This window comes from Folsomia candida, unplaced genomic scaffold (assembly GCF_002217175.1).
Source record: "Folsomia candida strain VU population unplaced genomic scaffold, ASM221717v1 Fcan01_Sc001, whole genome shotgun sequence".
NCBI classification, from domain to species: Eukaryota; Metazoa; Arthropoda; class Collembola; order Entomobryomorpha; family Isotomidae; genus Folsomia; species Folsomia candida.
The window spans coordinates 18,460,356-18,486,566 of NW_019091193.1; the positions used below are offsets into that span (position 1 = coordinate 18,460,356).

The 26,211-nt window shown below is 39.3% G+C and overlaps 6 protein-coding genes across 6 annotated transcripts in view; 1 reads left to right on the forward strand and 5 right to left on the reverse strand.

Annotated features, from left to right (window-relative positions):
* The window catches only part of LOC110843582 (uncharacterized protein DDB_G0283357), a 47,854-nt gene extending 23,497 nt beyond the window's left edge, over nucleotides 1–24,357 (forward strand). The window contains exons 2-4 of the mRNA XM_022089553.2: nucleotides 2,790–3,405; nucleotides 17,981–18,374; nucleotides 20,803–24,357. Of these exons, the coding sequence (XP_021945245.1) occupies nucleotides 2,950–3,405; nucleotides 17,981–18,374; nucleotides 20,803–23,126 (3,174 nt within the window). The 5' untranslated portion in view covers nucleotides 2,790–2,949 and the 3' untranslated portion in view covers nucleotides 23,127–24,357. The remainder of the gene's footprint in view (nucleotides 1–2,789; nucleotides 3,406–17,980; nucleotides 18,375–20,802) is intronic.
* LOC110859863 (glutamate-gated chloride channel alpha) lies at nucleotides 6,735–8,165 on the reverse strand. Its single transcript, XM_035855315.1, has 5 exons — nucleotides 7,701–8,165; nucleotides 7,430–7,631; nucleotides 7,237–7,341; nucleotides 7,067–7,127; nucleotides 6,735–6,999 (listed from the first exon to the last, which is right to left on the reverse strand). Exons 1-5 carry the CDS (start codon nucleotides 8,056–8,058, stop codon nucleotides 6,781–6,783), a joined length of 945 nt encoding a protein of 314 aa, XP_035711208.1. The 5' UTR covers nucleotides 8,059–8,165; the 3' UTR covers nucleotides 6,735–6,780.
* On the reverse strand, nucleotides 8,588–9,977 carry LOC118436740. Its single transcript, XM_035855326.1, has 3 exons — nucleotides 9,853–9,977; nucleotides 9,243–9,783; nucleotides 8,588–9,179 (listed from the first exon to the last, which is right to left on the reverse strand). Exons 1-3 carry the CDS (start codon nucleotides 9,891–9,893, stop codon nucleotides 9,114–9,116), a joined length of 648 nt encoding a protein of 215 aa, XP_035711219.1. The 5' UTR covers nucleotides 9,894–9,977; the 3' UTR covers nucleotides 8,588–9,113.
* Nucleotides 10,262–10,902, reverse strand: LOC110859872 (endocuticle structural glycoprotein SgAbd-8). Its single transcript, XM_022108895.2, has 2 exons — nucleotides 10,511–10,902; nucleotides 10,262–10,445 (listed from the first exon to the last, which is right to left on the reverse strand). Exons 1-2 carry the CDS (start codon nucleotides 10,842–10,844, stop codon nucleotides 10,408–10,410), a joined length of 372 nt encoding a protein of 123 aa, XP_021964587.1. The 5' UTR covers nucleotides 10,845–10,902; the 3' UTR covers nucleotides 10,262–10,407.
* On the reverse strand, nucleotides 18,431–20,669 carry LOC110859855. Its single transcript, XM_022108870.2, has 4 exons — nucleotides 19,770–20,669; nucleotides 19,469–19,625; nucleotides 18,963–19,373; nucleotides 18,431–18,887 (listed from the first exon to the last, which is right to left on the reverse strand). The coding sequence occupies exons 3-4, from the start codon at nucleotides 19,313–19,315 to the stop codon at nucleotides 18,554–18,556; spliced, it is 687 nt and encodes a 228-aa protein (XP_021964562.1). The 5' UTR covers nucleotides 19,316–19,373; nucleotides 19,469–19,625; nucleotides 19,770–20,669; the 3' UTR covers nucleotides 18,431–18,553.
* LOC118436746 (UPF0691 protein C9orf116 homolog) lies at nucleotides 24,034–25,466 on the reverse strand. The gene is made up of 2 exons (XM_035855332.1): nucleotides 25,040–25,466; nucleotides 24,034–24,903 (listed from the first exon to the last, which is right to left on the reverse strand). The coding sequence occupies exons 1-2, from the start codon at nucleotides 25,093–25,095 to the stop codon at nucleotides 24,444–24,446; spliced, it is 516 nt and encodes a 171-aa protein (XP_035711225.1). The 5' UTR covers nucleotides 25,096–25,466; the 3' UTR covers nucleotides 24,034–24,443.
* Nucleotides 25,467–26,211: the final 745 nt, after the last annotated feature.

The following is a 26,211-nucleotide window of genomic DNA, read 5'->3' on the forward strand; positions in this document are numbered from 1 at the left end:
CTGGTCTTGAACATGACTCGCCATGCGATTCTGTACTTGGTCAATTAAAGTCTTGGTCTGGCGTGATATTGGTTACAACACTTTGATAAGAGTGAAGTTAGTGGTTGGAGCAAACTTCAAGTGTCAAAATTCATTACCCGGCTGGGTGTGGAAACGGAGGGATACACGGCTGCTGGAAAAGAGAAAGTCATCCGGGAAAGCACACATTTCAGGAAATTTATATCGAGTGACTCAAAGTGGAGGAAGCGTGATCATATAAATTTTAGTTAGTCCACAAAAACCAGCTGTGACCAATTCTTTTTTCTCACGATTAAAATCCTACCTCCCACCGCCGAAATTATGTTAAAGCCTGGCTCTAAGGGTATTTTCTCCCTGATATATCCGCTAAATATCCCGTGATGCTATATCACTCAAACTATCACTTTGAATGGTTTTATACGTTGAGACGTATAATTTTTGGATTCTCCTCTCCTCGTTCTCAAATGGGAAAACTGTCTGTGACCATCCTTGCTCTGACTCATGCTCAAGATTATTATTCTACTCGCATCTCACGACCAAGCAAGTCAAGACATTTTTTTACACAGGTCCGATTTCTGTGGAAAGAGGAGCCATTCTAAAAAAACCTAATTACTCTGCGGAAATGAATTTCTTGTTCAATATCCTTCCTATGAAATGGAAAGATTTCATTTTTTGATAATACGTAATAAAAATAAAGGCGAACAATCAATATCAATGCTAACTCATGTATGTACTTTTTTACATGCATGCGAATTTCGTTATTATATTGATTCTGGGATATGTGTATATTTAATGTGTAATAATAATGATGTACGTTGTTTATTGATTACATACGCCTATTTTCTGTTGTAATGAATAGTCTGCATTTCACAATAGTGACAGTGTGTGTAGTACATGCATTATTACATGTGTACATTATTACAATGCCTCAGAGTGAGTTTAGGAGAGATAAAAGTACTGCAGACTCCCACCACCCCCTACTCGGTGGGTTGGTGGTTATCGATTTGATCTCTTTTTACCAAAGTGAAGGCTCCATTTAAAAGCCATCAATGGATAAAAAATGTAAAATACATGTTCTGCTGCTTGCAAAATGAAAGACATGAATTGATGGTATCGACGACTCTGGAGAGGAGAGAGAGGGAGGGAAGGGGTAACAAATGCAATATTCGACTACATGTACGCCTGCCTCTCTTTTCTCTCTTTTCTCCCTCACTTTTCATATTGCAGCATCAAATTGGATGAGCACAGCGGGTGTCATGTTATACACGTCTAGCCACGGATCCACATCCCATCAGAAATCAGAGCTGGTGGGGTGGTTGGTGGGGAGTCATTCATATGAAAAAAAGAATCAAGGACATAACGGGAGTTAAGATGAATTGAACTGTACTCACTCCTGCCTGCGTACACATGCACACACCAGAAAGTAAAAGTGGTGTGCAGCTTTCTACCACCATTTCATCACACACAATAAAATGTATCCTTTTGCAACGGGCTATCGCGGACAACAATTGGTATTCATGTAAATCGTGAAGCTAGCTTGTGGAGTTCTACTCACTTTTTGGGGAAAGTACGAGGAGGGCAAAGACTCTGCATTATGCATTACTTCATATGCATGTAGAATACCTTTGCTAGTGGAAATGCTGTTTAGATACTTTGAAATCATCAAAAATAAAAAGTACAAGATATGTTCCTCATCTTAATTCTTTGGTGTATAGACTCTAATTTGACAATCACAAAGTCTGTGCGGTTGACATTAACAAAAATGTGAGCATTGAGCAATATTAATTTGTATAAACTGTTATGAAGAATGAGGAGCAAGCTGGAAAACTCATGGCTTCTTACTTTGAATTTAAGTCATAGCTTGACTGCTTCAATTTGGGATTGAAATGTTGGGAGGAATTCTACGGATTTGTCCTTCGACTTCCTCCTCGTCCTCGGAGCCACTCAATTCTCGGTGGAATGAAGTTTAGGACGAGAAGTAGAAAGGAGTTCACTCGTGAAGACACTGAGCTCGAGCTGTCATCATAATAACGGAAAATTCTGGCTGGGCTCCTTTTTTACCCATCCCATCACCCCATCAACCATACTTTACTTATCCGGCACTGCCTCCTTAGAAGGATAGCATTACCCCAGCAGACATTATTGTGTCTGACAGCTCTGTTGTCATTGTCACCCAACCCAATCATACAAATCCTATTTTCAATTCTCTCCGTTCCCACACCCGCGTCTGATTTCTAGCAATATGACGAACTATGTATATGCATGTATCCAACCCTCTTTCTGCAATAAAGGATATACGACGACAAAAAGTATAGAGAAGGAAATGTTAAACGATGAATTTTATTCAGCGACGTTGATCGAGACAGTCCTGGTCCTGACTTGTTCTTATCCTTAGTTGATTTTTACTCGTAGTCGCATCGTACACATTTGGTGAATTCGATACTACTTGTAACAGTACTGAGGGCTCATTTTGCAATTAACTTAAAATTGAGACTTAAAGAAGGATGGACCAGAACACACTATTCACCACGTTTCATATTTGAAGCCATAAATAAGCCATCTCGTTTTATACGCAAGATACGTTCTTATGTATGTACATGTATTGCGTAAATTGTCTGCGCAATATACATATGCAGCCAGGGCGCAAAAATATTTTGGCAAGATATGAATAAAAATTATTGAGATTGTGGATCGAGACATTTCTTGATTTTGCTCAGTCAGAGTGAAGAAAGATGACTCTGACAGTTTGATGATTCGTTTTCCTTTTTTAGTTTCCAGGAACTGGTGACGAGCAGCAACGGAAGTGAGTGGGCGTGTACACATACACAAACACAACATCAACTGCAACAACCGAATGCTAAAGAGTAAATCCCAATAGAACCACTGAGACACGGAACTTTGAAGTAGAATTACTACAATCAAGGCCACACGATGAGGGGGATGAACGGTTCTTCTGGAGCATCGCCCGAGAGGGGGTATTCTGGGATTCCAGCCCAAGTGGGTCCTCCGATGGGGGGAGGACCTGGTGGAAACGCAGCTGCTCCCAGCCTTCACAGTCAGGCAGCCGCTGCTGCTGCCGGTCTCGGTGGTCCCGAATTAAAGCACCACGCCGACTTCTTGTCCCGACTCTTGGCAGCCACACCCTCCTATTTGAGCGAGATGGGGAACCCACCTCCAGGATTTTTCTCCGACTGGCTCCGCAGACTGGTTTCCAAACCTGGCGGAACTTCACAAAGTTCTCTGTTGACCTTTCCTGGACAGCCCCCGGAAGCAGAGAACAGCGGCAGATCCGCCGCGCCTTCGAATCCTCCTGACACTCAGCAGGTCTCATCCAAACGCAGGAAACGCTCTCGTCTGAATGATCGCCACGCAGAACATCCGAACTTGGTAACTAACTATCTATCTTCTCAATCCTTCCTTTCCGAGTGTCGACCAGGCTCAGTCTTTTTCTACATACAACTGTGTCATACAGATTTAGTTTGCAGTTGGTTAGGAAAAAATGAGTACGAAGGATTTGTATGTTCTTTGTTAGTATTTCAAAGATATCAATAATATTTGCAATATTTTCATGTTTTCTTTTGCAAATGACTCACTCGTCGGAAACTGACGGAAATGATAATAACCAACCAATTTGAGCTGAGACCGAGTAATTGTTGAGTCATGAGGGAAAAATTGAGTGGGCTTGTGAGTCTCATCCTTATAACTTTGGCACTCTGTGACAGGGTTTCAAGATTAAGCGGAGAAAGTTTGCTCCCAAAAATGTGACCCGGTTATTGATCACTCTGCAATATCTTTTCCCTCTCGACTTTATATGACGCACTTATTATTTACTACGACACAGTAGGGAGAATATCAGGAGGAGATAAAAAATACATACCCATTTATTCACCCTCCGCCAATACATAATATCTCATATGTCGAGAAGATGGATGTTATACGTATGGATTTATATAAAGTGTGGAATATTTGTAGTCTGAGGTGCTGCTGGTGGTTGATATTACATTATATTTGAAGTGCTGGTTGTTGGAGTAGAAGAAGAGATCCACTCTCGTCGTCGTCCTCGTCGTTATATGTATTTGATACCAGGGCATACACTCCAATCTCCAAAACTCCGCACTCAAAGACTACTTTTCTTTGGTCCAAAAGAGCCCTCATTACTTGCTTACTCTGCCATCATGGCTTCAATTTCTGTCCAACTACCCATTCAATTTTATCCAATTCATTTCAAATCCGTCTGATGAGCAGATTTGTCCTCATCCTTCCTTCTTCTTCACAAATCTTCAAATCGCTACCAATTCACGGGCTTGGAGTCAACAATAATACACTTTTCCCATGGTTGGAGGTCCTCTCGGCCAGACCCACTCTTCTTGAAATGTGTATCCATACAAAGGTCAAGTTATAATAGTCTCGATGGACACGAGATTCGTGAAAATCTTGGAAAGTGTATCTCTACAGACTGTAAAATTTTTTAACATAACTTATTCAGACTTGTGTGTGCCATTTAGATCACAGTGTGAAGATTTGAAATTCACGTCACGTAAAATAAAATTCCAATCAATCGAAAAGCATTACACAAAAGGCATAATCATCATCATCGTCCAATTCTCCTGGGTATTAAATTACTGAAAGAAAAGAAAACGAAAAGATCATTCTTGGTTTAGCCCTGATTTTTATAGATACGGGCAAACACTTTTGTGGCATGCATTCTAAACACGAGGACTAGATTATGTAATACGTATACCACAGTGGTGGTGGTCTGGTTAGATATTGTCATTCTCAAGTTGAAGTTGTTCATGCACAAAAAGACCCCTCTGGTCCGGACTTTCCTTTTCACTGCACTTTATCCACGATCGTCTCTAGAGAAATTACAGCTTCTTTCCACTTGTATTCATTGAATAAATGATGTCACTACGCCCAGAAATTCTGCGTTTCAGCGTTCATCTACCAAGCACCAGATGCACAGATATTTACATTACATGAAACTGCTCCTCCCACTAAAAACATTTCGTTCAATCAAGTAAAATTACTTAATCCAGCCAGAATATTGAGACATGAACGTCTAGATTCCTTCAGTAATCTTTTGGCTATTTGTAATTTATAAAAAAGACTCGGGAATCTAAATATGAACTCTGCTGCGGATTGAGTAATTGCATGCATGGCCAGCGTATTATAGGTTAAAGAATGTACATACGTAGATGGTGCCAGGCAGAAATACTTGGGTAGGAATATTTGGAGACAAAGTGCCCGTTGCCATTGCCATTACCCGGGTCTCCTCAGAGCAGAGAAACTTACTTGTGTCTCAAGTTAAGAACTTTGGTTCTGGTCAGAAGGGAGGAAAGGTCACCGATTTGTATTAGGGGCACACAAACCAGCCATACGTGTACATTTTGGGGGATGGCATGGAAAGCAAATGTGAGCTATTTTGCGTCCACTTTTTATATTTTATTCAATTGGGGATAATATAGTGGAGGGAGCGAGTGGGTCTCAATCCTCAATGGACCGTAACAAACTGCAAGTCTAAAGAATTTGGTGATCCAATTCTACCCAACAACCACGCTTCTGCTCACTCGGTTTACCAAATTGAACACAGTCCACGTCCGCCACGACATTTCGGAACACACATTGAATGACATTACATAAAATTACATGAAATCATATGGTCTGGAATCTGAATTGGGTTATTGAAAAAATACGTCCTTCTGAGGGCTTCATACGTAGAGTCAGGAAAGCTTCTTATCTTAAAGCACAGGATCCATATTTATATTCAAACAGGATTTCGTGGAGAAGTTGGAATTTTTTCTAATTCGACAATCAAATTTTGGACATCTGTCTCATGATTCAAACATTGATACCACACAAGTTGACCAGTCTTTGACCCGTGTCTGTTTATCATGGTGTTTATTCGGGAACATTAATCTTACTGGTCAATTTTTTCATCAGATTGTCATATTATCGTACTACAAAATAACATGTTAGGAATCTTAGTTTTACTTCAAACTATAAGCAAAACTGTTTGTGAGTGCAAAAAAAAACTGAATCGCAAAGCATTATATGTGGTGAAAGTCATTTAATACTGCAGTAAACGCAGTAAATACATAATCCTGATGATGGGGATTTTATGGCAGATTGACTAATGTAATTTCACCAGGGGACAAATTAGACAGAGAAACATGGAGCAGAACGCAGCCGGGTAGAAAATGATACGGAGGTTATGTGTCATACTGGAGACTTGAGTTGTGTGTGAGGGGGTGAAATGGTGATGATAATGAACATTATGATAAAGATGTGGCCATATAGTTTATGTTTCATAAGGGAAAAGCCTTTCAGTTGTGATCATTGAATTGAGCAGCTGAATCATCCTTTTTTCTGTGTCGGTCGGCTAGGATTTTAATTGGATCTCATCTCCGGAAATAATCATCTGTCGGGGCGTAAATAAAACGCTTTCTCTCAAATTTTTATGCAAGGAGAGAAAATGCGACTCTGGGGAGATTGGTGTTGAGATGATGCACGTACGGCATCGGTGTGCGAAGATCGTGTCGGCTGCAGTCACCGAGAGACAGTAGCGTTGTATGTAATTACATTTCCGCTTTTCATCTGACACCCAAACAAGCTCTCTCTGTTTGATGCGACTAATACAACGAATTTTAGTAGTGTGATTTTTCTAGGCTCATTCTGTTCCAAATAATGGAAATAATGTGTGTATACTCAAATCTGAATGTGATTTATCCGATTTACACAGTTGCTGAATTGCACATTGTGAAATTATTCATTTATTTTGTTAAACGTGGAATTCACGCTCCACTGCAAATAATTGGACTCCTTCATTAACCAGGTCCAGTAGATTATGTTGAAAATTACATATGCCAACGAGAGAATGTACAGGCCATACTGTTCAATGACGATGGCGACTCGGCGATACTTTCGCAAAATCTTCTTGGTTTGCATGTCAGTGAGAGGTCGTCGTTTCTTGTAGTCCAAAATCTTTGAAATAAAATGAAATGATAATTTTTTACAATCGGTTGCACCATGAATATAATACAATTCTAACCTCTAAACTGAGCTTGTCATCATCTTTGGGAGCTTGCATTCGCTCTAAACCTCGCTTAATCCTTCAATGTAATAATCAAATATTTATTTTGAATACGCATTTACGTAATTAAGCCAAATATCTATAAATCTAGTCAGACGTTCACGTATATTTTTTTATATTTTTCTTACCATGCCGTGATTGTGAACCCACCTAGTGCAGTAAAAATGAAAATGATGCTTGACACCATCCATATATCTATTGCTTTAACGTACGACACTTTGGGGGTCTCGTCTCTTGAATATACAACAAACCATTTATACGTGTACTTATATTAGGGTTCAAATTGTTTAAGATTGAAATTATGTATTAGGGATTAAGTACCTCACTGAAGCAAACATAGCCGTTAGAGTTAATAAAGTACTCATTGCAATGCCAACCCGAACTTCAAACATATCCGGTGAAATAAGGAAACAGAGCCAAGTTACAAGTACAAAAAAGACGCTGGCAAAATAAGTTTGCACCAACTGATAGGTCATTTTCCTTCGAGCCAATATAGTAAATTGCAAATTTGAGTAGAGTGAACCTGACGAGAAGAACTTGAAATTAGCCGTCACCTGAATTTAGCATTTATTTTTTTGTAAATGTAGCTTGCCTGGGTCGGATGCAGGTCCAATGTCTAAAAATGTATCATTTGAGGTGAAAGATTGTATCTGATAGTCAAAATTAGGGTCCGAGATCTGATGAAGATAAACTCCTGTCCCCCCTTGAAGAATCCAATTCAATGCTAGTCTTTCTGTTGTGTAAGAAACTACGTACATAAAAAATTGCATCATAAATTTATCCACACTGAATACGTAGTCATAAATATTTAACCAAAAATCAGTATGTAAATGTACTAATTTACAGCTTTTTAAAGTAAATGAGCAAGTCTGCGTATCGGCAGGGTAATAATACTGGGGAAGCATAACCTCCATCATCCCGCGCTCGTATCCTTCCCATACTATTAGCATGGTAGGGATACGAACGCGGGAGCCAAATTTTGATGGAAGTTATGCTTCCCCTACTATACTTAAAATTTAGTTCACAGCTCAGTTTGGCCAAAACCCTACCAAACAACAAGTGCAATATTTATATAAAGAGATCGGAAAGTATTTGAATGATTTAATATTTACCTTGAACGATATACTACAAACCCTGTCTTCGGATGGAGGACAACGGTAATCGAATTACCCATGAAGGTTGGTTGGGAAAGTGACATTACTTCCTCGATATAAATATCTGGAGTCCATAACTTTTTCAAAAATGTTGGACTTAAAACGACTGCTTCGTCTTCAAAGTCTGCATATTGATACTTGTTTAAAATATTTCCATCGGTCCAAAGCAGTATTACGTCCATGTCAAGAGTGTAGGAGAGAATAGTGGAATTTGGTGGTTGCAAAAGAGAGCAAGGATAGGAAGCAGGGCGGTTAGCCTAGTGGTAAGGTGTTCTCCCGGCATGAGAAAGACACGAGGTTCGATTCCTCGTACCACACTTCCTTCTTATTTTTGCTCTCAACGCGTATGCAATCCTCCGAAAATCCCACATGTGGTAGACCAGCTGTTCGATCTCAACCCTTTCACTGTCCAACGAGCAACGATCATGGTATCCTATAGTGATCTGTATTCGCTGTCCAACGAGTACACGGGGTTCCCCACCCGTTTCCCCCCCGTCCCAAGAATAACACATGCTATCTCAGCATCGTTACTTCGCGAGAATAGTGTGGCTATTCAGGCCAACAGAGCCCCCTCCAAATATTCCTCCCCTTAAACGTCAAGCCTATCTCATCCTCAGTGTAAGCCGCACAGTTCGCATCATGAGAAGGAGTGACATCATATCTCTCTCCGTTCATTAGTACTGGGTGGAGACCACCCAAAAATTTCTCGGGACAACTGTGAGAGAATAAATACGAAGTGGGATAGAGAGAAGGTGGATTGTGGGTAGAAATTGCCAATGCCTTCGTAGTGTAATGGTAAGCACGCCTGACATGTAATCGGGAAGTCCGGTAGTCGAAACCCGGCAGGGGCATTACAATTTTTGCCAAATCCACCTCTCACTATGACTTGGAAAGTCGTTCCCCACAAGAGTCACAAGCTACATTTAAGTAAAATTTAGGAAAGTAATTAAAAACATAAAATAGTTTTTGTGTTTGCCAACCTCATCCTCCTCATTGAAGTCCACAATTCCTCTCACATTTAGAAAAACTTCACAAGAAACAGGTTTTTCAATCGTGATCACTTTCTTGTTCCGAAGTGTGAGATTGTACTTTGCCTTTGGAGCCTCAAACTTATTATAATCCTCCGGAAGGTATTGATCCCCACCGGATTTTGATTTCACTTGCGACCCAGTATTCAATTTCGATAGCTTTTTTAGAAGCTGACAAAAAAGTTTTTCCCTTACAGTCATCGAAACTTTGTTGGAATTATTTGCTAGGACATCGCTGTTGCAAATTTCATCTATTATCATAGTTGTTTCAATGTCATTCGATCCAGAACTTTTTTTAAAGTCGTCGGAACTGTTGTCATCGTCATCACTAGAATGCGCAGAGTTGGAGTCATCCTTTTTTTGACTTGACCGTATGAATCTTTTCTCATCTTTCAAATTACTTTGCAAGTAGTCTCCCTCAAGGAGTTGATTCAACGAAAAATCCTCTCCTTCATACCAAGGTAATTCTTGTCCTTTGATTAGAATAATAATCCTGAAAACAAAAAATTGTAAATCTCACCTATAAAATTACCTCAAAGGATTTCAAAAATATCGCACTTACAAGCAAAATGCAACGGTGCTAAAACTTACGTATTTGCCCATAGCAAAGATGATAAGGGTTTAGAAAATGCTGTTGGAGTCAGTCTAGAAAACAAGGATAATTTTGTGGTAAAATTATTCCCATGATTCGTCCTAGAAATTTCTATACAAGCAGATCTCCAGTTTTATTTTTAAGATTATCATAATCAGGTAATTTCAATTTCGTATTGGTTTAAAATGTAGTTCATGTGTGCAGTTTTATGCATTGCAGATTTATATTTAGTATGCACGATTATCACTAAAACAATAAGCTAAGACAGTTTTTTATAGAGTTTCGCGAGTACAGTTTTTCATTAAGCTCTGCATATTCTCCCAGCTCATGATCATTATATTTCACAAAGGGTAATAATTAATGTGCATTTACATTCAGATGGAGAGTTGTGTAAGTGTAACGTTTTAATTAAGCAATATGATTAAATTACAAGAAACGCTTGGTAGAAAAATTCAAAAGTAATACAAAGTAGTGCAAAATTAATAATAAGTAAATATGTAAATAAGTATGTCTGCAGCTTCACATCTATGTGGCATGCGAATCACTTATTGGCCTGAAACCGTCTTTAAAGAAACACGAAATATCAGAAATGAGTTAAATTTTATTTTGTTGTAAATTGAAAGCATACCTTTGTCAGCAGTGTACGAAACATGGACAGGTGTTCCGTCTGGTGAGTTATAAGAGTAGCTGCCCTTCACGACCAGTGACCCTTCAGTTTCCCCTGGGCCTGGGGGGTCAGTTCTTCCTTCTTGAGCCAACTTGGTCCCGTCGGATAATTCAATGTCGTACTTGTAGTTTCCTTTCGCATCCAATGGTTCTCGGTGGTCTTTCAAAACGGAAACTTCCTTCGCCTTCCCCCCTGACAATGCGGCCCCCAGTGAGGGTTGTGGGCGGCCAGAAACCACTTCTAGCAGCACAATGGTGACAACAAGAGAAATTTGCGCAATTTTCAACATTTTCATGCTTGGTTTCTTGGTTGCTCGATAAGACCTGAAGCTATGAAGCTGTGATAATGATGGCTGAAGATAATTTGACACAAGCAGGATCTCCTATTTATACAGATCATGAAAGGGAATGTCCAATTCTTAATTGTTTTAGGAGTCACTTAAGGGACATTTTAATCGGAATCTTAAACAGATTGTGCAAAGTTTGTCACATCATATGCATAGTTAATCTATTTTTAAAGGTTACCCAAAAAATATCAATATGCAATATGACTACTTAAGCTCTATTAATTATACAAACCAAGTCCTACAAGCTCAAATATGAGCCACAAATGTTGTATACGAAGGTCACTATTGTAAATGTATATACAAGCATTTGGCTCAACTCATACATATTGGAGATAAAAAACCAAAAGTTTCATAATATGTCTAGATTTAAGATGCAGAATGTAGATTAAATGTGCAATGCAATGTGATTAAATTTGTATTCTTGAAATGTGTACATGGACACACATTTGCTACTGAGCTACAATCATCTAAGTGACATTTTGTGTCTTTCAAAAATATTTAAATTTTGTGTCTTCAAAATATTCCGCCTGGTTTATGCTCGCCAAGACCACGACAAGAATATACACTTAATTATCCCAAAAATGGGGAAAGAATCAATTTCGCACTACTGATGGAGTTGGTGCTTGGCGGAAGAAGAAGACCATGCGTTGCATAGGCAATTACGGATTCATGAGCGTGTTGAGGGAGGCAGGTGATGGAGTCAGCGTTGTTGGTGGGTGAGGGGAGTTGGCGTGGCGTGAAAGTTTTTAAACTAATGAATGTCACATCGTGTTCCCCTTGATTCATTTCATTCCCGTTTCCGCTCCTCCGAATGCCCAAGTTAACAGGATGTTTATCATTTAATAAGTGCAGCCTTGTATATGCAGATAGATAGCTGCCAGCAAGGGCCCACTAACAATATGAAAACTTGGCTGGCTGCAGAGTTGACAGAGTGAGAGCGAGACCAGAGACCACCCATCCCGGCTAAAAGGAAGTCGAGTCAATCTCGTGATTAAGAAGACTGATAATTAATTAATTTAGTGAATAATTAACTGACAGCCTGAGGTGGGTAAGCAAAGCCGTAGCTGCGACTATTATTGGTGAGAGAGAAAGAGAGTGCGAGACCCCATTTCCACGTTTTGTACTTCACGGTCCTTGTCAATGACGTTTTGTTTCTGTCATCCTGTCAACTCTCCCGTTCGTGGTCTATCTTATACATACGTACGTAAGCCATATATGTAGATAGCACAATCCCCAGCGTTTATCAATTTACGGTTACCACCAATTTAAGCCTTCCATTCCATAAATCTTCGATATACGTATTTATTACCCAACTTCTAATTACAAACTTTCAAACCTTTCAAACAAAAACTTTCTGTGTAGCCACATCGTAAATACATATTTACATGCATGAATCGTACATGCTGTACTTACAAATTTCATGCAGTACGTATTATACGTTACAACGTATGGATGGATGCAAAATAATCAAGTTTCCCACATACTACAGGATATCTAATTAGCAAAGTTTTGTGAGAGAACTTGTAGGACATGCCAGACTTTTATCCTATTATGGATCGCATGGTGTAATTTGTAAAGTGCCTTAATTGGGTTCGGAATCGCATATTCGTATCGCATGTTGCACCGTGTTTTACAGCTTTTTTCCAGATTATTATTTTCGTAGGTGAACTCAATAGGCGAAAAGGTATTATGTACGTACTGGATCTATGTATCTACGTATGTATGTAGCATAGCGGAAACAAAATAATATTACATTGCGAAACATTTCAAATCGATAACTTTCAATTCTGTGCTATTCAGTAATTCAGCTCCTCAGTTCAGTTACGATTTAGGCAGTCGTTTAAAAGTCGTTTTGGCTGAGTGTACACTATCATTCAGAACATAACAATTTATAGTCAAAACATTTCTTAGAAGTGGGAATTATCCTAAAACTAGTTGAAATTGTAGTGTAAGCAAATGGGACGAAATTGCTCAAACTTTAAGGGTGGGAGATGAAAGGATCGTTTCCAGAGTTAATTACCACCTTCAGTTACTACATAAATGAAGGAAATTGTAAACAATTTCGCTGTCTCAGAAATGAATGCGATGAAATTATTCTACAAGGACGAGAATGTTAATGAATATTGTACAGTTAAATTCACTATCAGAGAAAGAAGTAGTTTCATGCGTGTTATGCTGTCTGCTACGAATTTGCAAATAGTTTAAATACTCGATTCCAATTTCTTCTATTTTTGTATTTAAATTGGTACAAGACAATGGCGACGAAATATACAGATAAATCCATGAAATTGGTGTTATGGTCTAATTAGTCCTTCTTTCTAATATCTATGTAAATACGTTTGTATCAGCTACATACATAATTAACTTTTAAAAACGATTCCAATTTACCAGACGCTCAACCAAAACTCACAGCTCAACCATAAACCCCAACCAAACAAAGCAAAAATAAATAGGTTTAATCCAACAAAAGGTCTAAATTCAATCTGATCTGTTGCTGATGATGGTGCCGCTTGGTAGTTGCCCTCCCTGCTGAATCATACATAACGAACAATTTCATTCCCATATTTTTGGATGGTGTCAGCTTGAGGCAATTTTGTTTGAAATTGAAATCCTTTGCGGTTTATGGTCCTTTCAACAATATAAATGAGATGTGTAATGTAACAGTTGACAGTTATTGTTGTTTGCCCTTCATCCGTATACTCAGAAACGTACACATAGCGGTTAAGTGAAATGACATCTCGTAAAACAGGATGTGGGTGGATGAAAGTTGATGTTAATGCCTGAGCAGTTAAATGAAATGAAATCATTATGAAAGTGATCTCAGTTTGTTGATCGTACATGCATGATTTTTGAACAACTGCTATTCGGCTCCCTTTTCGGAAAATGATTTTTCGTGATGATCAAAGTAATTGTGATTTTTGGGAATTACAAATAATAGTTTGTGCAGACTGAAGGCCTTACAGAAAAACAAGGAAAGATACATGTTTGCTTGTTTTTAACCAACTTTCACCTCCATTAAATGGAAATTGTTACAACGCCGTTGCATGCACACTACTTGCATAATATCTGAAAACGCTTTACGCAATCATGCATCGCCGACAGTTACAAATTAAACGATTACTTATCGCTTGCTTATATCCCATCGTTTAATATAAAAAAATTTGGGAATTGAAAGCTTTCCCTCGAATTGTACTCAATATCAGTTTCTTCTTGTTTTTAGTTCATCAGCTCACGAAAATTACATGAACACATATTGAGAAGAATTTATCTACTACGAGCATCAAGAATGTGACCATTAAACTGTTTGTGTCGTTTCATGTCACCCTCGCATAAAGCCACAGAATGAGCCAACTTCTCCTTCGCTGATGGGGAAGTTAATGGGCATGATTCATCATAAAATAACAGTCGGGAGCAAAAGAGATATCCTCTGCATGACAGCAGTCGAAACCCGGAGAAGAATAATGCTAGTGCACAGAGGTCACAAGTCCAACTCTTATTCCGAGCCAACTCTCTGTGTCGTTGTCGTTCGTAATAGCTTATCAGTCTAATTTTCGAGCAACATTAGTCCTCCTTAAAAGAGTGAAACGTTGGTGCTTTCGTTGGTCCCACCACTGTTTATCAGCGTCCAGACACATCCATGGACGGCATATTTTATTCTCATTGCATGTGAAGGAAACCGAGGATGACTGACACGACAAAGTGGACCGAGTGTTGTTGTGGGTTGGTTGTGGTGGGTAGGATTGCATGCCAAATTCAAATTTCATTTGAACCCATCACTGCTCCCATTTCACCCAACACAAGAGACAAGGAACGATTGATTTACTGTGGCGATAACACCACAACAGCCTGAAACATTAAAAGTTGAATGGATACATAATGACTGGGGAGATAGCAGTTTGTAGTTTCCTTTAATAATCCCACTGAATCGGGAGTGAGCAGTAGTGGGAGAGTGCACGGATGGATGGTTGGAGTGCTCATAACCCGCACACCCGGGTATTAGGTCGGAAATCAACTACTAAGGAAATAATCGGGGCATCGGGCAGTCACTGGTGGTGGTGGTGGTGGCAAGTGCAGAAACATTACGTGAGACGATGACGATGCCACTTTCTCTGCTAGTTGATCGGGATGGTCCTTGGTTTTCTCACCCGTTCTACATTTGCTGATAAATAATCCCAAAAATTTCTCAATCGTCACTCAACAAAGTCACACAATTTCTACAAAAATGCACGTGCATCAAATACTGACCCGTGTAAAGTATCAAAATGATACGCTATTTCGAAAATATGATGTATTAGTCGTATTTGCTCAAATAAATATGTACGCCATACATATGGATATTGACAAATGTGTTGTTGTATGTGTTTGAGCTGAGCTTTTCAACTTAACCTAAATTCAAGGGGGAAAACAATAATAATTTCATTTTTCAGTAGCGTAAGCAATTTCGACATATGTCTCTGAGGGTAAAATAAGGAGGTAAAAGTTTGAAAGCTTTGAAGGTCTGTCAACTCGTACATTTTCTCTTTTCTTCTATTATCTGTCATCCTGAGGTTGAGTTTGGGTTTGGTCCATGTCCTCTCTCTCATTCTTGCCGTTTTAGTGACAAACAGACAGCCGCACCAGCAGAACCGAGCTTGAGTTGAGCCACTTCATTTCATTTTATAAGATGGCCTGCCATCGTCATTCTATATTACGACTACTGCTGGAGAGAAATAGAGATGGGATCAGTATCTTTGGGACAAGTTCGGAACTGTAAAGTGAATAGGAGAGGACAGCAATCGTGAGGATTATTGCGTGTGAAATGGGCCATTCTTCGCTGACATTGCCTTAACTCGGCTTTCCCTTTAACTTTTACTTGCCCTTAATATCATCTCAAAGTTTACTGTTCTTTTCTCCCATGCTTCCGCTCTAAAAATCGGTTGTGGTAAGTGTGTACTATACGCTCCTCGTGGAATGGATGGGTGGATGGATGATGACGGCAAATTTGTGTGGGTTTCATACTCAAAAAGGAAAGAAAATCCTCCGTCATAGTCAAGACCATCTAGCGCTCATGCCAATCTCGCCTTATTATTTGATAGAGCATCATCATCATTTTGTGATGCAGGCTCGTGACGAAAACGAAAATACAATAGAACTCTGCAAGTACGAGCTCGTATATATGTAGCAAAACTCATTCTGCTAAGAAATAATCCATTCCCAATTAATTGCCATTCTTCTTCATTGATGGGACAAAAAACGGCTAACGTACCAAGTTTTACATAATTGAGGACATTGGAACAGCATTTGCCCATTATTTGACCAAGAGGAGAGAAAGTAAATGTAATGTTGGCAGTTAACGAGTAAGCGGTATTTGCTGCAATGAACCAGGAATGGTTATGTCAAGATAGTGCAAATGTTAGATTTTGATAATGATCGGAGGGGGAGACAGATTCAAAAAGTTCCCCAGTTGCTGGCTGACACATTACTTTTATGGCGTGTTAGATTGCCCATATTATCCATCCCTGTCGACTCATTCACCAACCAACGTGAGGAGGAAAGGTATCTATCCTCCCGACTAATGGAGCATTTATTTAAACGTGGGCACACACTTTTTCCTTCCCATTTGCTCCTCAACTGACAGATAACAGGAAAGAATAGACGGCGCAAGAATAGTGCTAGTTTACTAATACCAACTCCGGCTTCATCCGTCGGGCCTTGATCCATAATATGAATATGGTCACGGGTGAACAATAGCAAGTCATGTCTTACTTTCACCCACATAGGCTTCCATTGCTGTGAAGAGGCTTCACCAACTGGCACGAAGACGGCGTCGAAATCAATCGACCTCCCCGAAAAAAATGAGAGAAAGCAATTAACCAGAACTTTTATTCTGTGATAGCAAAATCAGCCAACACCATCTTCACAAGTCCTCACGTCAATTATTCGCGTTCTAATTTTGCACTTTTAAAATGATTACATAATTGAGTTGCATTACTACAGAATTCACTAGTTAATACTTGTTTGCACCCTGTGCACGAGACAAACTTAAAATAAAATCTCATCCTCAGTAGATTTTGTACAAAAGTACACGACAGTAACCAGAATTAAATTGGATACTGTATAAAAAATATTTCAGTTTCTTGCAAAAAACATTGTAGATAAATGAGCCGTGATAATAAACGGCTGTTAGCTAAAAAACGACTCCGAGAACTTTGTAGATTTAAGCACAGCATGGCGACGAATCGAGAAATATCCAAGTAATAGAGGTGAAAGGAATTGGTACATTCTTTGGAACTTTATTCCCATTCTGCACGATGAGTCAATGTGATGATGCGATTCAATATCTGAGAAAGTTTATTATCTTCTTTACATCACATTAAGTAACCCAAGTTTGAACATTAAGTTTGTTCAGCTTCACTCCAACAAAATAAACTAAAATGGGATAGGCTGGTACGGCTTCACGACGCAAGTACGTTGCATTCTTGGTGATCATGATAATGATACACTCGACAAAAAGTTGATGGGTGCATCATAAAGAAAGATACACAAAATTCTGAAACGAGATATGTCTATACAAGTAAAAGCTAAAATTGACTTTGTCTTCATTTCTCTCCGCTGATGCCGTGTTGTGTTAAAGTTGGTTCAGTCAGAGCTGACAATGATGACGGATTGCGTTCCAAGCAGTGATTGTGGTTCACACAGGAAGATTAAAAATATCTTAAAGATAGCATTTCTTCGACGACGTAAACATATTCTGCAAAAAGTCTGTCGACAATTTTAAAGGTAGAACTATTAAATATTCTGAAATAAGTTGTTTTTAACGTAAATCTTTCCTGAGAATAACGAATGAATGACGTGGGTTCAGATTATGTACACACATACGTACATCTCAAAGAGCTAACTAAAACCACGTCGTCAGGCATTTTCCTTGCTAAAGTTTGCACGAAAGCTCAAAGCCCAAGAGAAAGTCCCTTCTTTACTTTTTCTCAACTTACTTTCATGGAAAAAGACTTTGCCTGTTGACACAGACGGAACTAAAACCAAGTGGAGCTTAAAATTTTAATGAAACTACCACTACAACTTCTTTTCTTTGTGCTTGTGTTGTACAGGGATCCTCCACTGTGAGCGTATCAGGAACTTCTGCTGGTGGTGGAGCGGACCCCCCTGATCGACCCACCTCTGGACCCGGCCACCATCACCATCATCATCACCACCCCCAACTACACTCATCCTCTAGTTCCCTCGTTTCAGGGGGGCCCATGACCTCGTCGGCCTCTTCGCCCCCCTCGTCCGCAGCAGCAGCAGTTGCAGCACACCAACAACAACAACAACAACAGGCCGCGGCGGCTGCGGCGGCATCGTTCCCTTCTTTAGGTGCATACCCATTTTGGTTCTTCCCTCCCTTCCTCCCAAATCCCTATGGGATGAACATGGGGATAAACTTTCCCAGTCACCCACCAACAGCGTCTTCTTCTTCCGGTGGACTATCTGCGGCAGCTCAAGGTAAGCGAAAGTATATGGCTAGATGAGCTGGTTAAGTACAAAAATATTAACCGTAGTTATATATCATAAATCAATCAATGCTTGTTTTATTTTGACAACAAATTCATAAATTTATAATATTTGGATAATAATAGCACCGTAACAAGTTCATTTAATAATATATAAAAAATGACAAATAGTTAATCACATAGTTTAACGACGAACACTTTCCGGTTAAGTTTAGTCTTTTCATCACATTGGTCAGTCTTTTGATTTGGATTAGCACCATTACGACTAGTTTCGGTAGAGGATTCAGAACGGTCAAGCGATTTCGTGACAACGCTGATGAGATCTGAAACTGATGGGACTCTTGCATACTCGACGCCATCGTCGTCATCATCACTGCTCGACTCTTCTTCTTGTGCTGATTTCTCACTGAATATGTCGAAGTTGGGTTCACTTTCTTGATCCAAGTTTACGTCCCCATTCACTTTAAAAGTCACAGGAATAAAGCACGGAATGTCTCCAGTTGAACTGCAAATTACACATAATTATATTACACACTGTTATATCACATATGGAAGGAACCTTTATAAAATGTATTCATACCTTTGTCGCCCTCTCTGCACCAGAAGTAATCGGTTAACGTTTTTGGCCTGTTGTCTCTTCTTCTTCCATGATTGCAAACGAGAGATCTTCGCCGCCAGGTTAGAATTTTCCGCCATGAGGATTGAAATCTTATCTTGTCTAGCCTGGAGTAGCTCCTCTTTGTCGTCTAATTGAACAGTGGCGGCTGGGTCGAGCCAAAGGTCATTAACTGATCGTAAGGCAGCTCGGAGTTGTTCCAAATATTTAGCGAGCCAGACGTAGCACTCCTTTGGTTTGACAGAACAGATCGATCCAGTTTCGTTACGCGTGAACCACTTTAGCTGCCCCGCGACCCACTTCGATGTTGCCACCATCCCTGTGACCTCAAACGCCTCCTCTGAATCGAAGAAATACCCGTTCTTGAACAGAGTCCTGTGGAATAGAAACATAATTATTTAGATTTAGAGAAGTAAAATATGACAGTTGACTCTCCAGAATATTAGTACAATAATTAATAATACACTCACCTATCTGTACAACCCTTCTCTTTGTTTTGGATAAGTAGTTTCCACTTATTTACTGCTGCTACTTTGGAATCTTCCTCGCTCAGGCCAAAGTAGACATCCACGATCTCAAAAGTCACTCCATCTCGCCATATGTATCCAAATATCTTCTTACAAGTCACTAAAAACCGATAAAAGCAGATTAAAAAATAAATTAGTTCATTTCATCATATTATTTTGCGTACATCATTTCGTGGGAATATTGTAATACAAATAAGACATCACATAGTTCTCATCATCATATGTAAGTATTATTGTTACTCACCTTGTTCCTCTTGTGTGAGTTGGACATAGGAAATATCTGAGTCCTTCCCCTTAGACGTATACCCCCACCCTGGCGAATGGCGTTGTCCACCCACTTCATCAAAAACGACTGGCGTCTCACGCCGAACAAGTTCAAGATTTTTGAACTGTTGTTTAATCAACTTCAAATAGTAATCACTTTTTATTATGGCACATGAAACAATTTTATCACCGGGATTTGCTTTGTATTGACGGTATTTTTCGAGATTTATCTGTGCAGGTGAAAGTTGCTTCTTCCTCTCTTCCGCTTCTTTGGTGACTTTCTTTGAATGTATGTTGGCAATATGTTTCCTCAAGTTACAGATGTTTACAGTAGAAAATGGACAATGTGGGCAATTTTTTTCCCAGTCAAAGTGTGATAAGTATTGTTATGTGTCCTTAAACCAGCCTGATTGGGGAATTTTTTGTCACAATTAGGACACTTTATCTTATATACGGCGTCATAATGTTCACGTCTTGAATGTAGAGTTAGAGCAGTCTGTTTTTCGAAAGTCACAGCGCAGAACTTACATTTTATTTTCCGTTTACCTTTTGAATTTTCATTCTGACTACTGACACAATTTTTTGTTTTCATGTGTTGCGTTAATAAAAATTTCGTGTCGAACTTATTGTTGCACATGCTACACACAAACTTTCCCCCATTTTCATGGCTTTTGTTCATGTGGTCCTTTAATGACTTTGTCGTTTTGTACTCCCTGTCACATAGACTACACTTTAGTTCTCTCCTATTAGAATTATTATTTTTCAAAGCGTTATCCATTTTCTGACTATTTTTGTTACAACTAATTAAAACTAAAGTGGAGCTACATTGGTAAAAGAGGGAGAGGAAAGACAAGGGATGAGTAAAGAATGGTTGGATTTTAGTTTCCCTCAATTTCTTCTTACCCCATTTAATGAAATGTTCACTGGATTTAGTTTCAAATTAAAACTTTTAATATAACTTGCTTTAATTCGAAATTACCCTATAACTAATTCCACGGTTGTTTTGCTAACAGCTCAAGCGGCCGCAATCTCTTCGTATCTCGGTGGTGCATCTCCCTCGGATCTCTTTCGAACAGACAATCTCAATCTACTCAGTGGGAGCATCACGTCCGCCGGTGGTGGGCGAGGTGGAGGGTCAGCACACAGTCCCCACTCCATGTCACACCCCTTTCCACCACCTCCTCCGCTGGGGGCAATGGATCATCACCATCATGCACAACACCACCTCGGATCCAAACTTTCAAATTCCTCTTCAGGGAACAAGCAAGGGAAGGAGTCCTCGTCTGCCCGGTCACCTTCTGGTGGTGGATTGAAGGACAATTCGACGTCATCATCATTTCTGGCGGCGGCTGCAGCGGCAGCATCCGCTTCTTTCTTGTTGGGTGGGAATGGTGGGTCAGCGTCACTTGGGAACCTGCCCTCCGCCAAACAGCACAATAACCAGCTCCCTTCACCCTCCTCCTCGTCCTCCTCTCATTACAACGTGAGCAGTAATAATCATAATGGGGTGCATCACAAGATGACGACGAAATCTCCTCCAGGAGGTAGCCACCATAGCACAAAGGGTAATAACAATAAGTCTAGTTTCTCCATTTCGAGGCTTACGTCTCCTTCTCCGTCGAGCAACAGCAGTGGAGGAAGTTGTAGTGGGAGCAATGTGGGCAATTCCAAGTTCCACGGGGGACATCACCAGTCACATCGGAGCAGTTCGTCGTCATACGAAGACGTAAAACCTCATGGACCGCAACAACAACAGATCCCATTCAGTGTTTACAACAGCAGCAAACCGGAGGAAAGTAGTGTCCTCAAATCTAATCTAAATTCTGGGCCAAAAATGCACAAAGACTTGCCCAACCCAAATAGCTCCTCCTCAAATGATGCTGGGCTCTGTGTTGATTTACGAGTTGTTCCACCGCCTCGGTCGATGTACACACAATTGTCAGCTTTTCGTGACCCTGCTGAAAATCTCTACAATTCATCTCAAGCTCCGAGGTATCATCAGACAACAACTGGTGTGATTTCCGACACTTTCCCTACACCATCCTCACAACCCCAGCCGAATCTTCCCTCACATCCACTCGGACTTTTACATCACAAGACACAGCAGCTACAACAACATGGTGGATATTCTGGAGTCCCTTTGCCACATTCTGCGTCGTCTACTGCTGCAAATGCCCTTTTGCTAAATGCAATGGTTGCAGCCAACAACAACAACTCTTCAACTGGAAAAAACTTAACTTCCACAAAATATGTCCTCAGAAATATCCAGCACATTTATCAACGCCTTCGTTCTTCTTCTCCGGCTTCCACCAAAGCCAGCACCACCACGACGAGTCCAAACCCCAACCAAATTACTACTACAAGTCATCCCATTAATAATCATCACTCTCCTCCAGCCAGCAACATCAAATCCAGGTCTCCGCCGTCTGGACAAAGCGCTATCAATCATCATCATCATCAGCCTCTGCATTCTGATAACAAAAACAACACTTTGCACCACAATAAGTCCAAGAAAACAAATAGAGATTCTCCCATCTCGGAGCAGAATAATGCCACCACTAACACCCCCATCATCACAAACACCACCAGCAATGGCAATACTCGGGCGGATTCCGAGAGCGAGGATAATAATATTATCCCAGACTCACGACCTCATTCTTCTTCATCTTCCACTCTGGATGACGATGACTTCAAGCCTGAGGCAGAACTTAAAATGGCAATGAAGGATAATACGCTTAACCTAACGCTAAACAATAATGTGGAGAAAGGAAATGAAATCGACGTCGAACTTTCCCCAAAACCAAGACCGGTCAAGCACAAACCAACGGAGGATTCTTCTCCTCTGGACAAGAAGAAAGCCAAGAGAAAGTCGTCGGAATTCACCACAACTGGCATTCGACTGCCCTCAACCAAAAAGAGAAAGTCGAGCTTCTCCAGTGGAAGCAGCATAAGTGGCAGTGAAAAGCCGCAGCAGGATGAAGAGGAGGAGGACGAGGACGATGCGAAGGATGTGGAGAAGAAAAATAAAGAGCCGATGCAAGTGGACAATCCGTACATTTTTATTGATAGCGAGGATCCAAAGGACACATCTGCCGTTAGTAAACCACCAAAGTCAAAGAAAATCAAGAAGGAAAACAACAATGAGATTGAGACGGGTGAGCAACTATCCGCCCAGCAGAGCAAAAAGCAGATTAAAACCTCAATTGCTAAAGTAAAAAGTGAGACTAATAATTATGAGGAAAGGGAGAACATGGTCGAGGAGGAGGACGATGAAGGCAGTGAAATGCTGAACGTTGTGTCTGAACCAGACACCGAAGAGCAGGCACAAGAGTGCTAATTAATTTTTATTCCAAGGATCCCATTCTCATTTTTCCAATTTGTAAGTTATATAGGCGTTACAGTCGTCGAGGGGAAAATTTTCCAGATTTTAATTACACGGAAACCATCCAGTGTACTGTGCATGCTGATTTTTACGTATGCATAATAACTATACAAATAATTAAAGATTGGAGGAATTTTTATTAAGGTTTATTTGTGAAAAAATTTGTATACATGCGTACAAAACATAAATGCAGACACCAATAATGCAAGTAATAACCATAAATATTGCTAAGTATAAACTCTTTTTGGTCAGATACAAATATATGACTCATAATAATAATCAGTATTATTAGATCAATATCAAACGGAGAGCCAAAATGGCAGCTATTGTGTTTTACTACAAATACAAACAATCTCGTGTCCTGCAAGTATTTAAGCTAATTTTTCTCATGCTAATGCCATGAGATAAATATTCAACCACAAATCACACTAAATACTTATGTATCAACATGGGATTAATACAAAGAATTCATTTTTGTGAAATGATAACAGCTAAACCAACCTAACAGTATGTAGATTAGAATGTGACAAACTTCTTTACATATAAAAAATACATAATAAACTCAATCTAATCATAGAGCTAGTCAAAATAAAGTTCAATTATAAAAATTGTGTATGTATTACTCACATTTGCATTCCTTTAATGAATAAATATGTATGAAATAATGTCAAATAATAATTTATGTAATGTAGCAAATGCGTCATGTACAACATACATAACTTTGCATGTGGTTTTACATAAATAAAAGATAAGTCTGCAAGTTATACAACATGTCATACACACAAAGGACAAGTTCCCGTATTACATAATTATGTAAGCTTAAAGTTCCAAACCGAATCATTCAATGTAAATATACTTACATGTATAAATATGTATTACAACATTTTTTAATTCCCAAGTCAGATACCTCAACATTCTTGTGCACATGCAAAGTCACCAGGAAAATAAATTAACTGGTAAAAATAATTGTATATACTAAATACGTGTTTTATGATTGGTCAAGTATGTTTGGATATGCTGGTAAATTAGTCGCTAGAAATATAGTTCTAATGCAGTCTAGTCTTTAAGTAAATTTGAAACATATGAAAAACATGCAGCCGTAAGAGTTACTGTACATCCTTGAATCATTAAATTGTAAATGTGAAGTAAAACAACAATAAAACTTCTGAATATATGTGATAATCAACACCTGGAGCTCCTTCGTCCTTTCTTTACGTAGAAATTAGACATATTACAGACATACCGAAAATAGGATCATATCAGTTGTACGACCTACTTAATATTGAGGGACCGATTCCTTTCAATCCCTGTCGACATTAAATGTTCAGAAAAATCATTTTTCATCGGGGTATACATTGCAGGCATGGTGTGCACATTTGGCGGAAATTTTCCGTAAAGAGATGAAGTTGTAGCATAAAATGGGTGTTGCTTTCTCTCACAACCATAACCTTTAAACCACGAAGGGTTGTCGAATCTATCGGGCAGCTTGGCTCCAAACTCTTTATTTTCAGGATAAACTTGTGTCGTCCGTCTTGAATCATTCCAGTCGGGCATTGGCGACTGTTCCAACAATTGATTATGTTGAGGACACAATGCAGAATTACACTGATCAGAGGCACCCTCCAAATCCAACTTTCTCCGTCGTGGGTCAACCAATTTGGTGGCAGTTGCAGTATAAGAATTAGGGTTGCGATGAAGTGATCCTAAGTCCAACCACCCCGGCGGTGCTGACCTGTTGGAGAATAATGTACGCATGTATGTATGTATATAATAATGTATGTATAAACAATGTATGCAAAACCAAAAAAAATCAGGCCCCTAATAATATTTGGACACTTTCAGACTTTAGTTTTAAGCACAAAAAGTACCCAATAATTCCGTGCGTTGGAAATGATTTTTCCGGTTTTAGGATACCATCGTCCATGATTTTGATTTAAAACTTGTTAATTATTATGATTACTATTCATTACCACAAAGTTAAGGTACAAAAAGTTTACAATTAATTTTTGCTTTTGCCGGAAAAGACGTAAGCTTGGGTCGGTATAAATACGTAATGACAAATATGTCTTCGGACTTTATTGACTAAACATCCCGATCAACCAAACTTCTATATATGCTTTACTATAGCTTATAAGTAAGAACGTTAACCTGCTTGTACTTATATTTAATGATGTTTAATACGCTTGTTATATTGAAGAAAGTGGCTAGAACGTAAAGAATTTCATGTTTTATAGTTTGGTATGGAAGAAACTAATCTAAATGCATAGTACTTATTAATTTGCGACAAACTGCATGAAAATTTTGTTAGGTTTCCTTCCACCCAAGTGGAAGGAATTGTAAGTGAAGATGATATAATGTGATAGTCAAATACGATTATGGATATTATGCAGTCGGGCTGTTTCGTGTATGGAAAGTTTAGCATCGCCCATATCATCCCTTTCTCCTTTCTCTTTGAAGGGATATTATATTAAATCCTGATATCTTCATCCGGCTCATTCAACCAAATTTTAACAGCCAAAATCATTTTTGAGAAGACTCTGGAATATCTCGGATGTAAATCAGGGGTGGGTGAAATTCTCATCCAACGTTCGGAACGTGAATACTGATACAAAGCTGCAGACTCGAATACATAAGATGATGACAATAACTCTCTCCTCCAGCCCCGAGAGAGAGGAGGAGGAAGGCATCACCATAATGTGTCACATCGTGGGTATAAAAAATAAAAGATACATTTTTCCGGCTTTAGCTTCACTACTAATTGCTATGTTATCTCAAAGGGCGATGAACAACATGAAGTGAAATGAGACGCTTAAATGAAGATTATAATAATAAGAATATGTTGAGAAAAGTTTTATTTTACAATTTTTATAATTTTGCGTGTGATAATTTTATGAGCTTGCTTGCAGTGGATGCTTCCAATCCTGCAAGTTGTTACGACCTCGTTGTTCTCGATTTCAAGGATTCTACATAAGTAGAAGACGAAGTGGAAATTCTAAACCCTTTTATGCCTTTTAAAAGCTTGTGGCGACGGAGAAAGCGA

Bases quoted from the DNA above. Each gene is read 5' to 3' on its own strand.
- LOC110859863 (XM_035855315.1), bottom strand. From the start codon at position 8,058: ATGCTAATAGTATGGGAAGGATACGAGCGCGGGATGATGGAGGTTATG. The intron at 7,632-7,700 runs GCAAGCTACATT...TCTTCTCGTCAG, and splicing joins TGGACCTGCATCCGACCCAG to GTTCACTCTACTCAAATTTG. The intron at 7,128-7,236 runs GTAAGAAAAATA...ATTACATTGAAG, and splicing joins GGGTTCACAATCACGGCATG to GATTAAGCGAGGTTTAGAGC.
- LOC118436740 (XM_035855326.1), bottom strand. From the start codon at position 9,893: ATGGGCAAATACGTAAGTTTTAGCACCGTTGCATTTTGCTT. The intron at 9,784-9,852 runs GTAAGTGCGATA...TTTTGTTTTCAG, and splicing joins AGCACCGTTGCATTTTGCTT to GATTATTATTCTAATCAAAG. The intron at 9,180-9,242 runs GTTGGCAAACAC...ACTTAAATGTAG, and splicing joins ACTTCAATGAGGAGGATGAG to CTTGTGACTCTTGTGGGGAA.
- LOC110859872 (XM_022108895.2), bottom strand. From the start codon at position 10,844: ATGAAAATGTTGAAAATTGCGCAAATTTCTCTTGTTGTCACCATTGTG. The intron at 10,446-10,510 runs GTATGCTTTCAA...GTTTCTTTAAAG, and splicing joins TTCGTACACTGCTGACAAAG to ACGGTTTCAGGCCAATAAGT.
- LOC110859855 (XM_022108870.2), bottom strand. From the start codon at position 19,315: ATGGTGGCAACATCGAAGTGGGTCGCGGGGCAGCTAAAGTGGTTCACG. The intron at 18,888-18,962 runs GTATGAATACAT...TGTAATTTGCAG, and splicing joins GTGCAGAGAGGGCGACAAAG to TTCAACTGGAGACATTCCGT.
- LOC118436746 (XM_035855332.1), bottom strand. From the start codon at position 25,095: ATGGACGATGGTATCCTAAAACCGGAAAAATCATTTCCAACGCACGGA. The intron at 24,904-25,039 runs GTACTTTTTGTG...ATTCTCCAACAG, and splicing joins CCAACGCACGGAATTATTGG to GTCAGCACCGCCGGGGTGGT.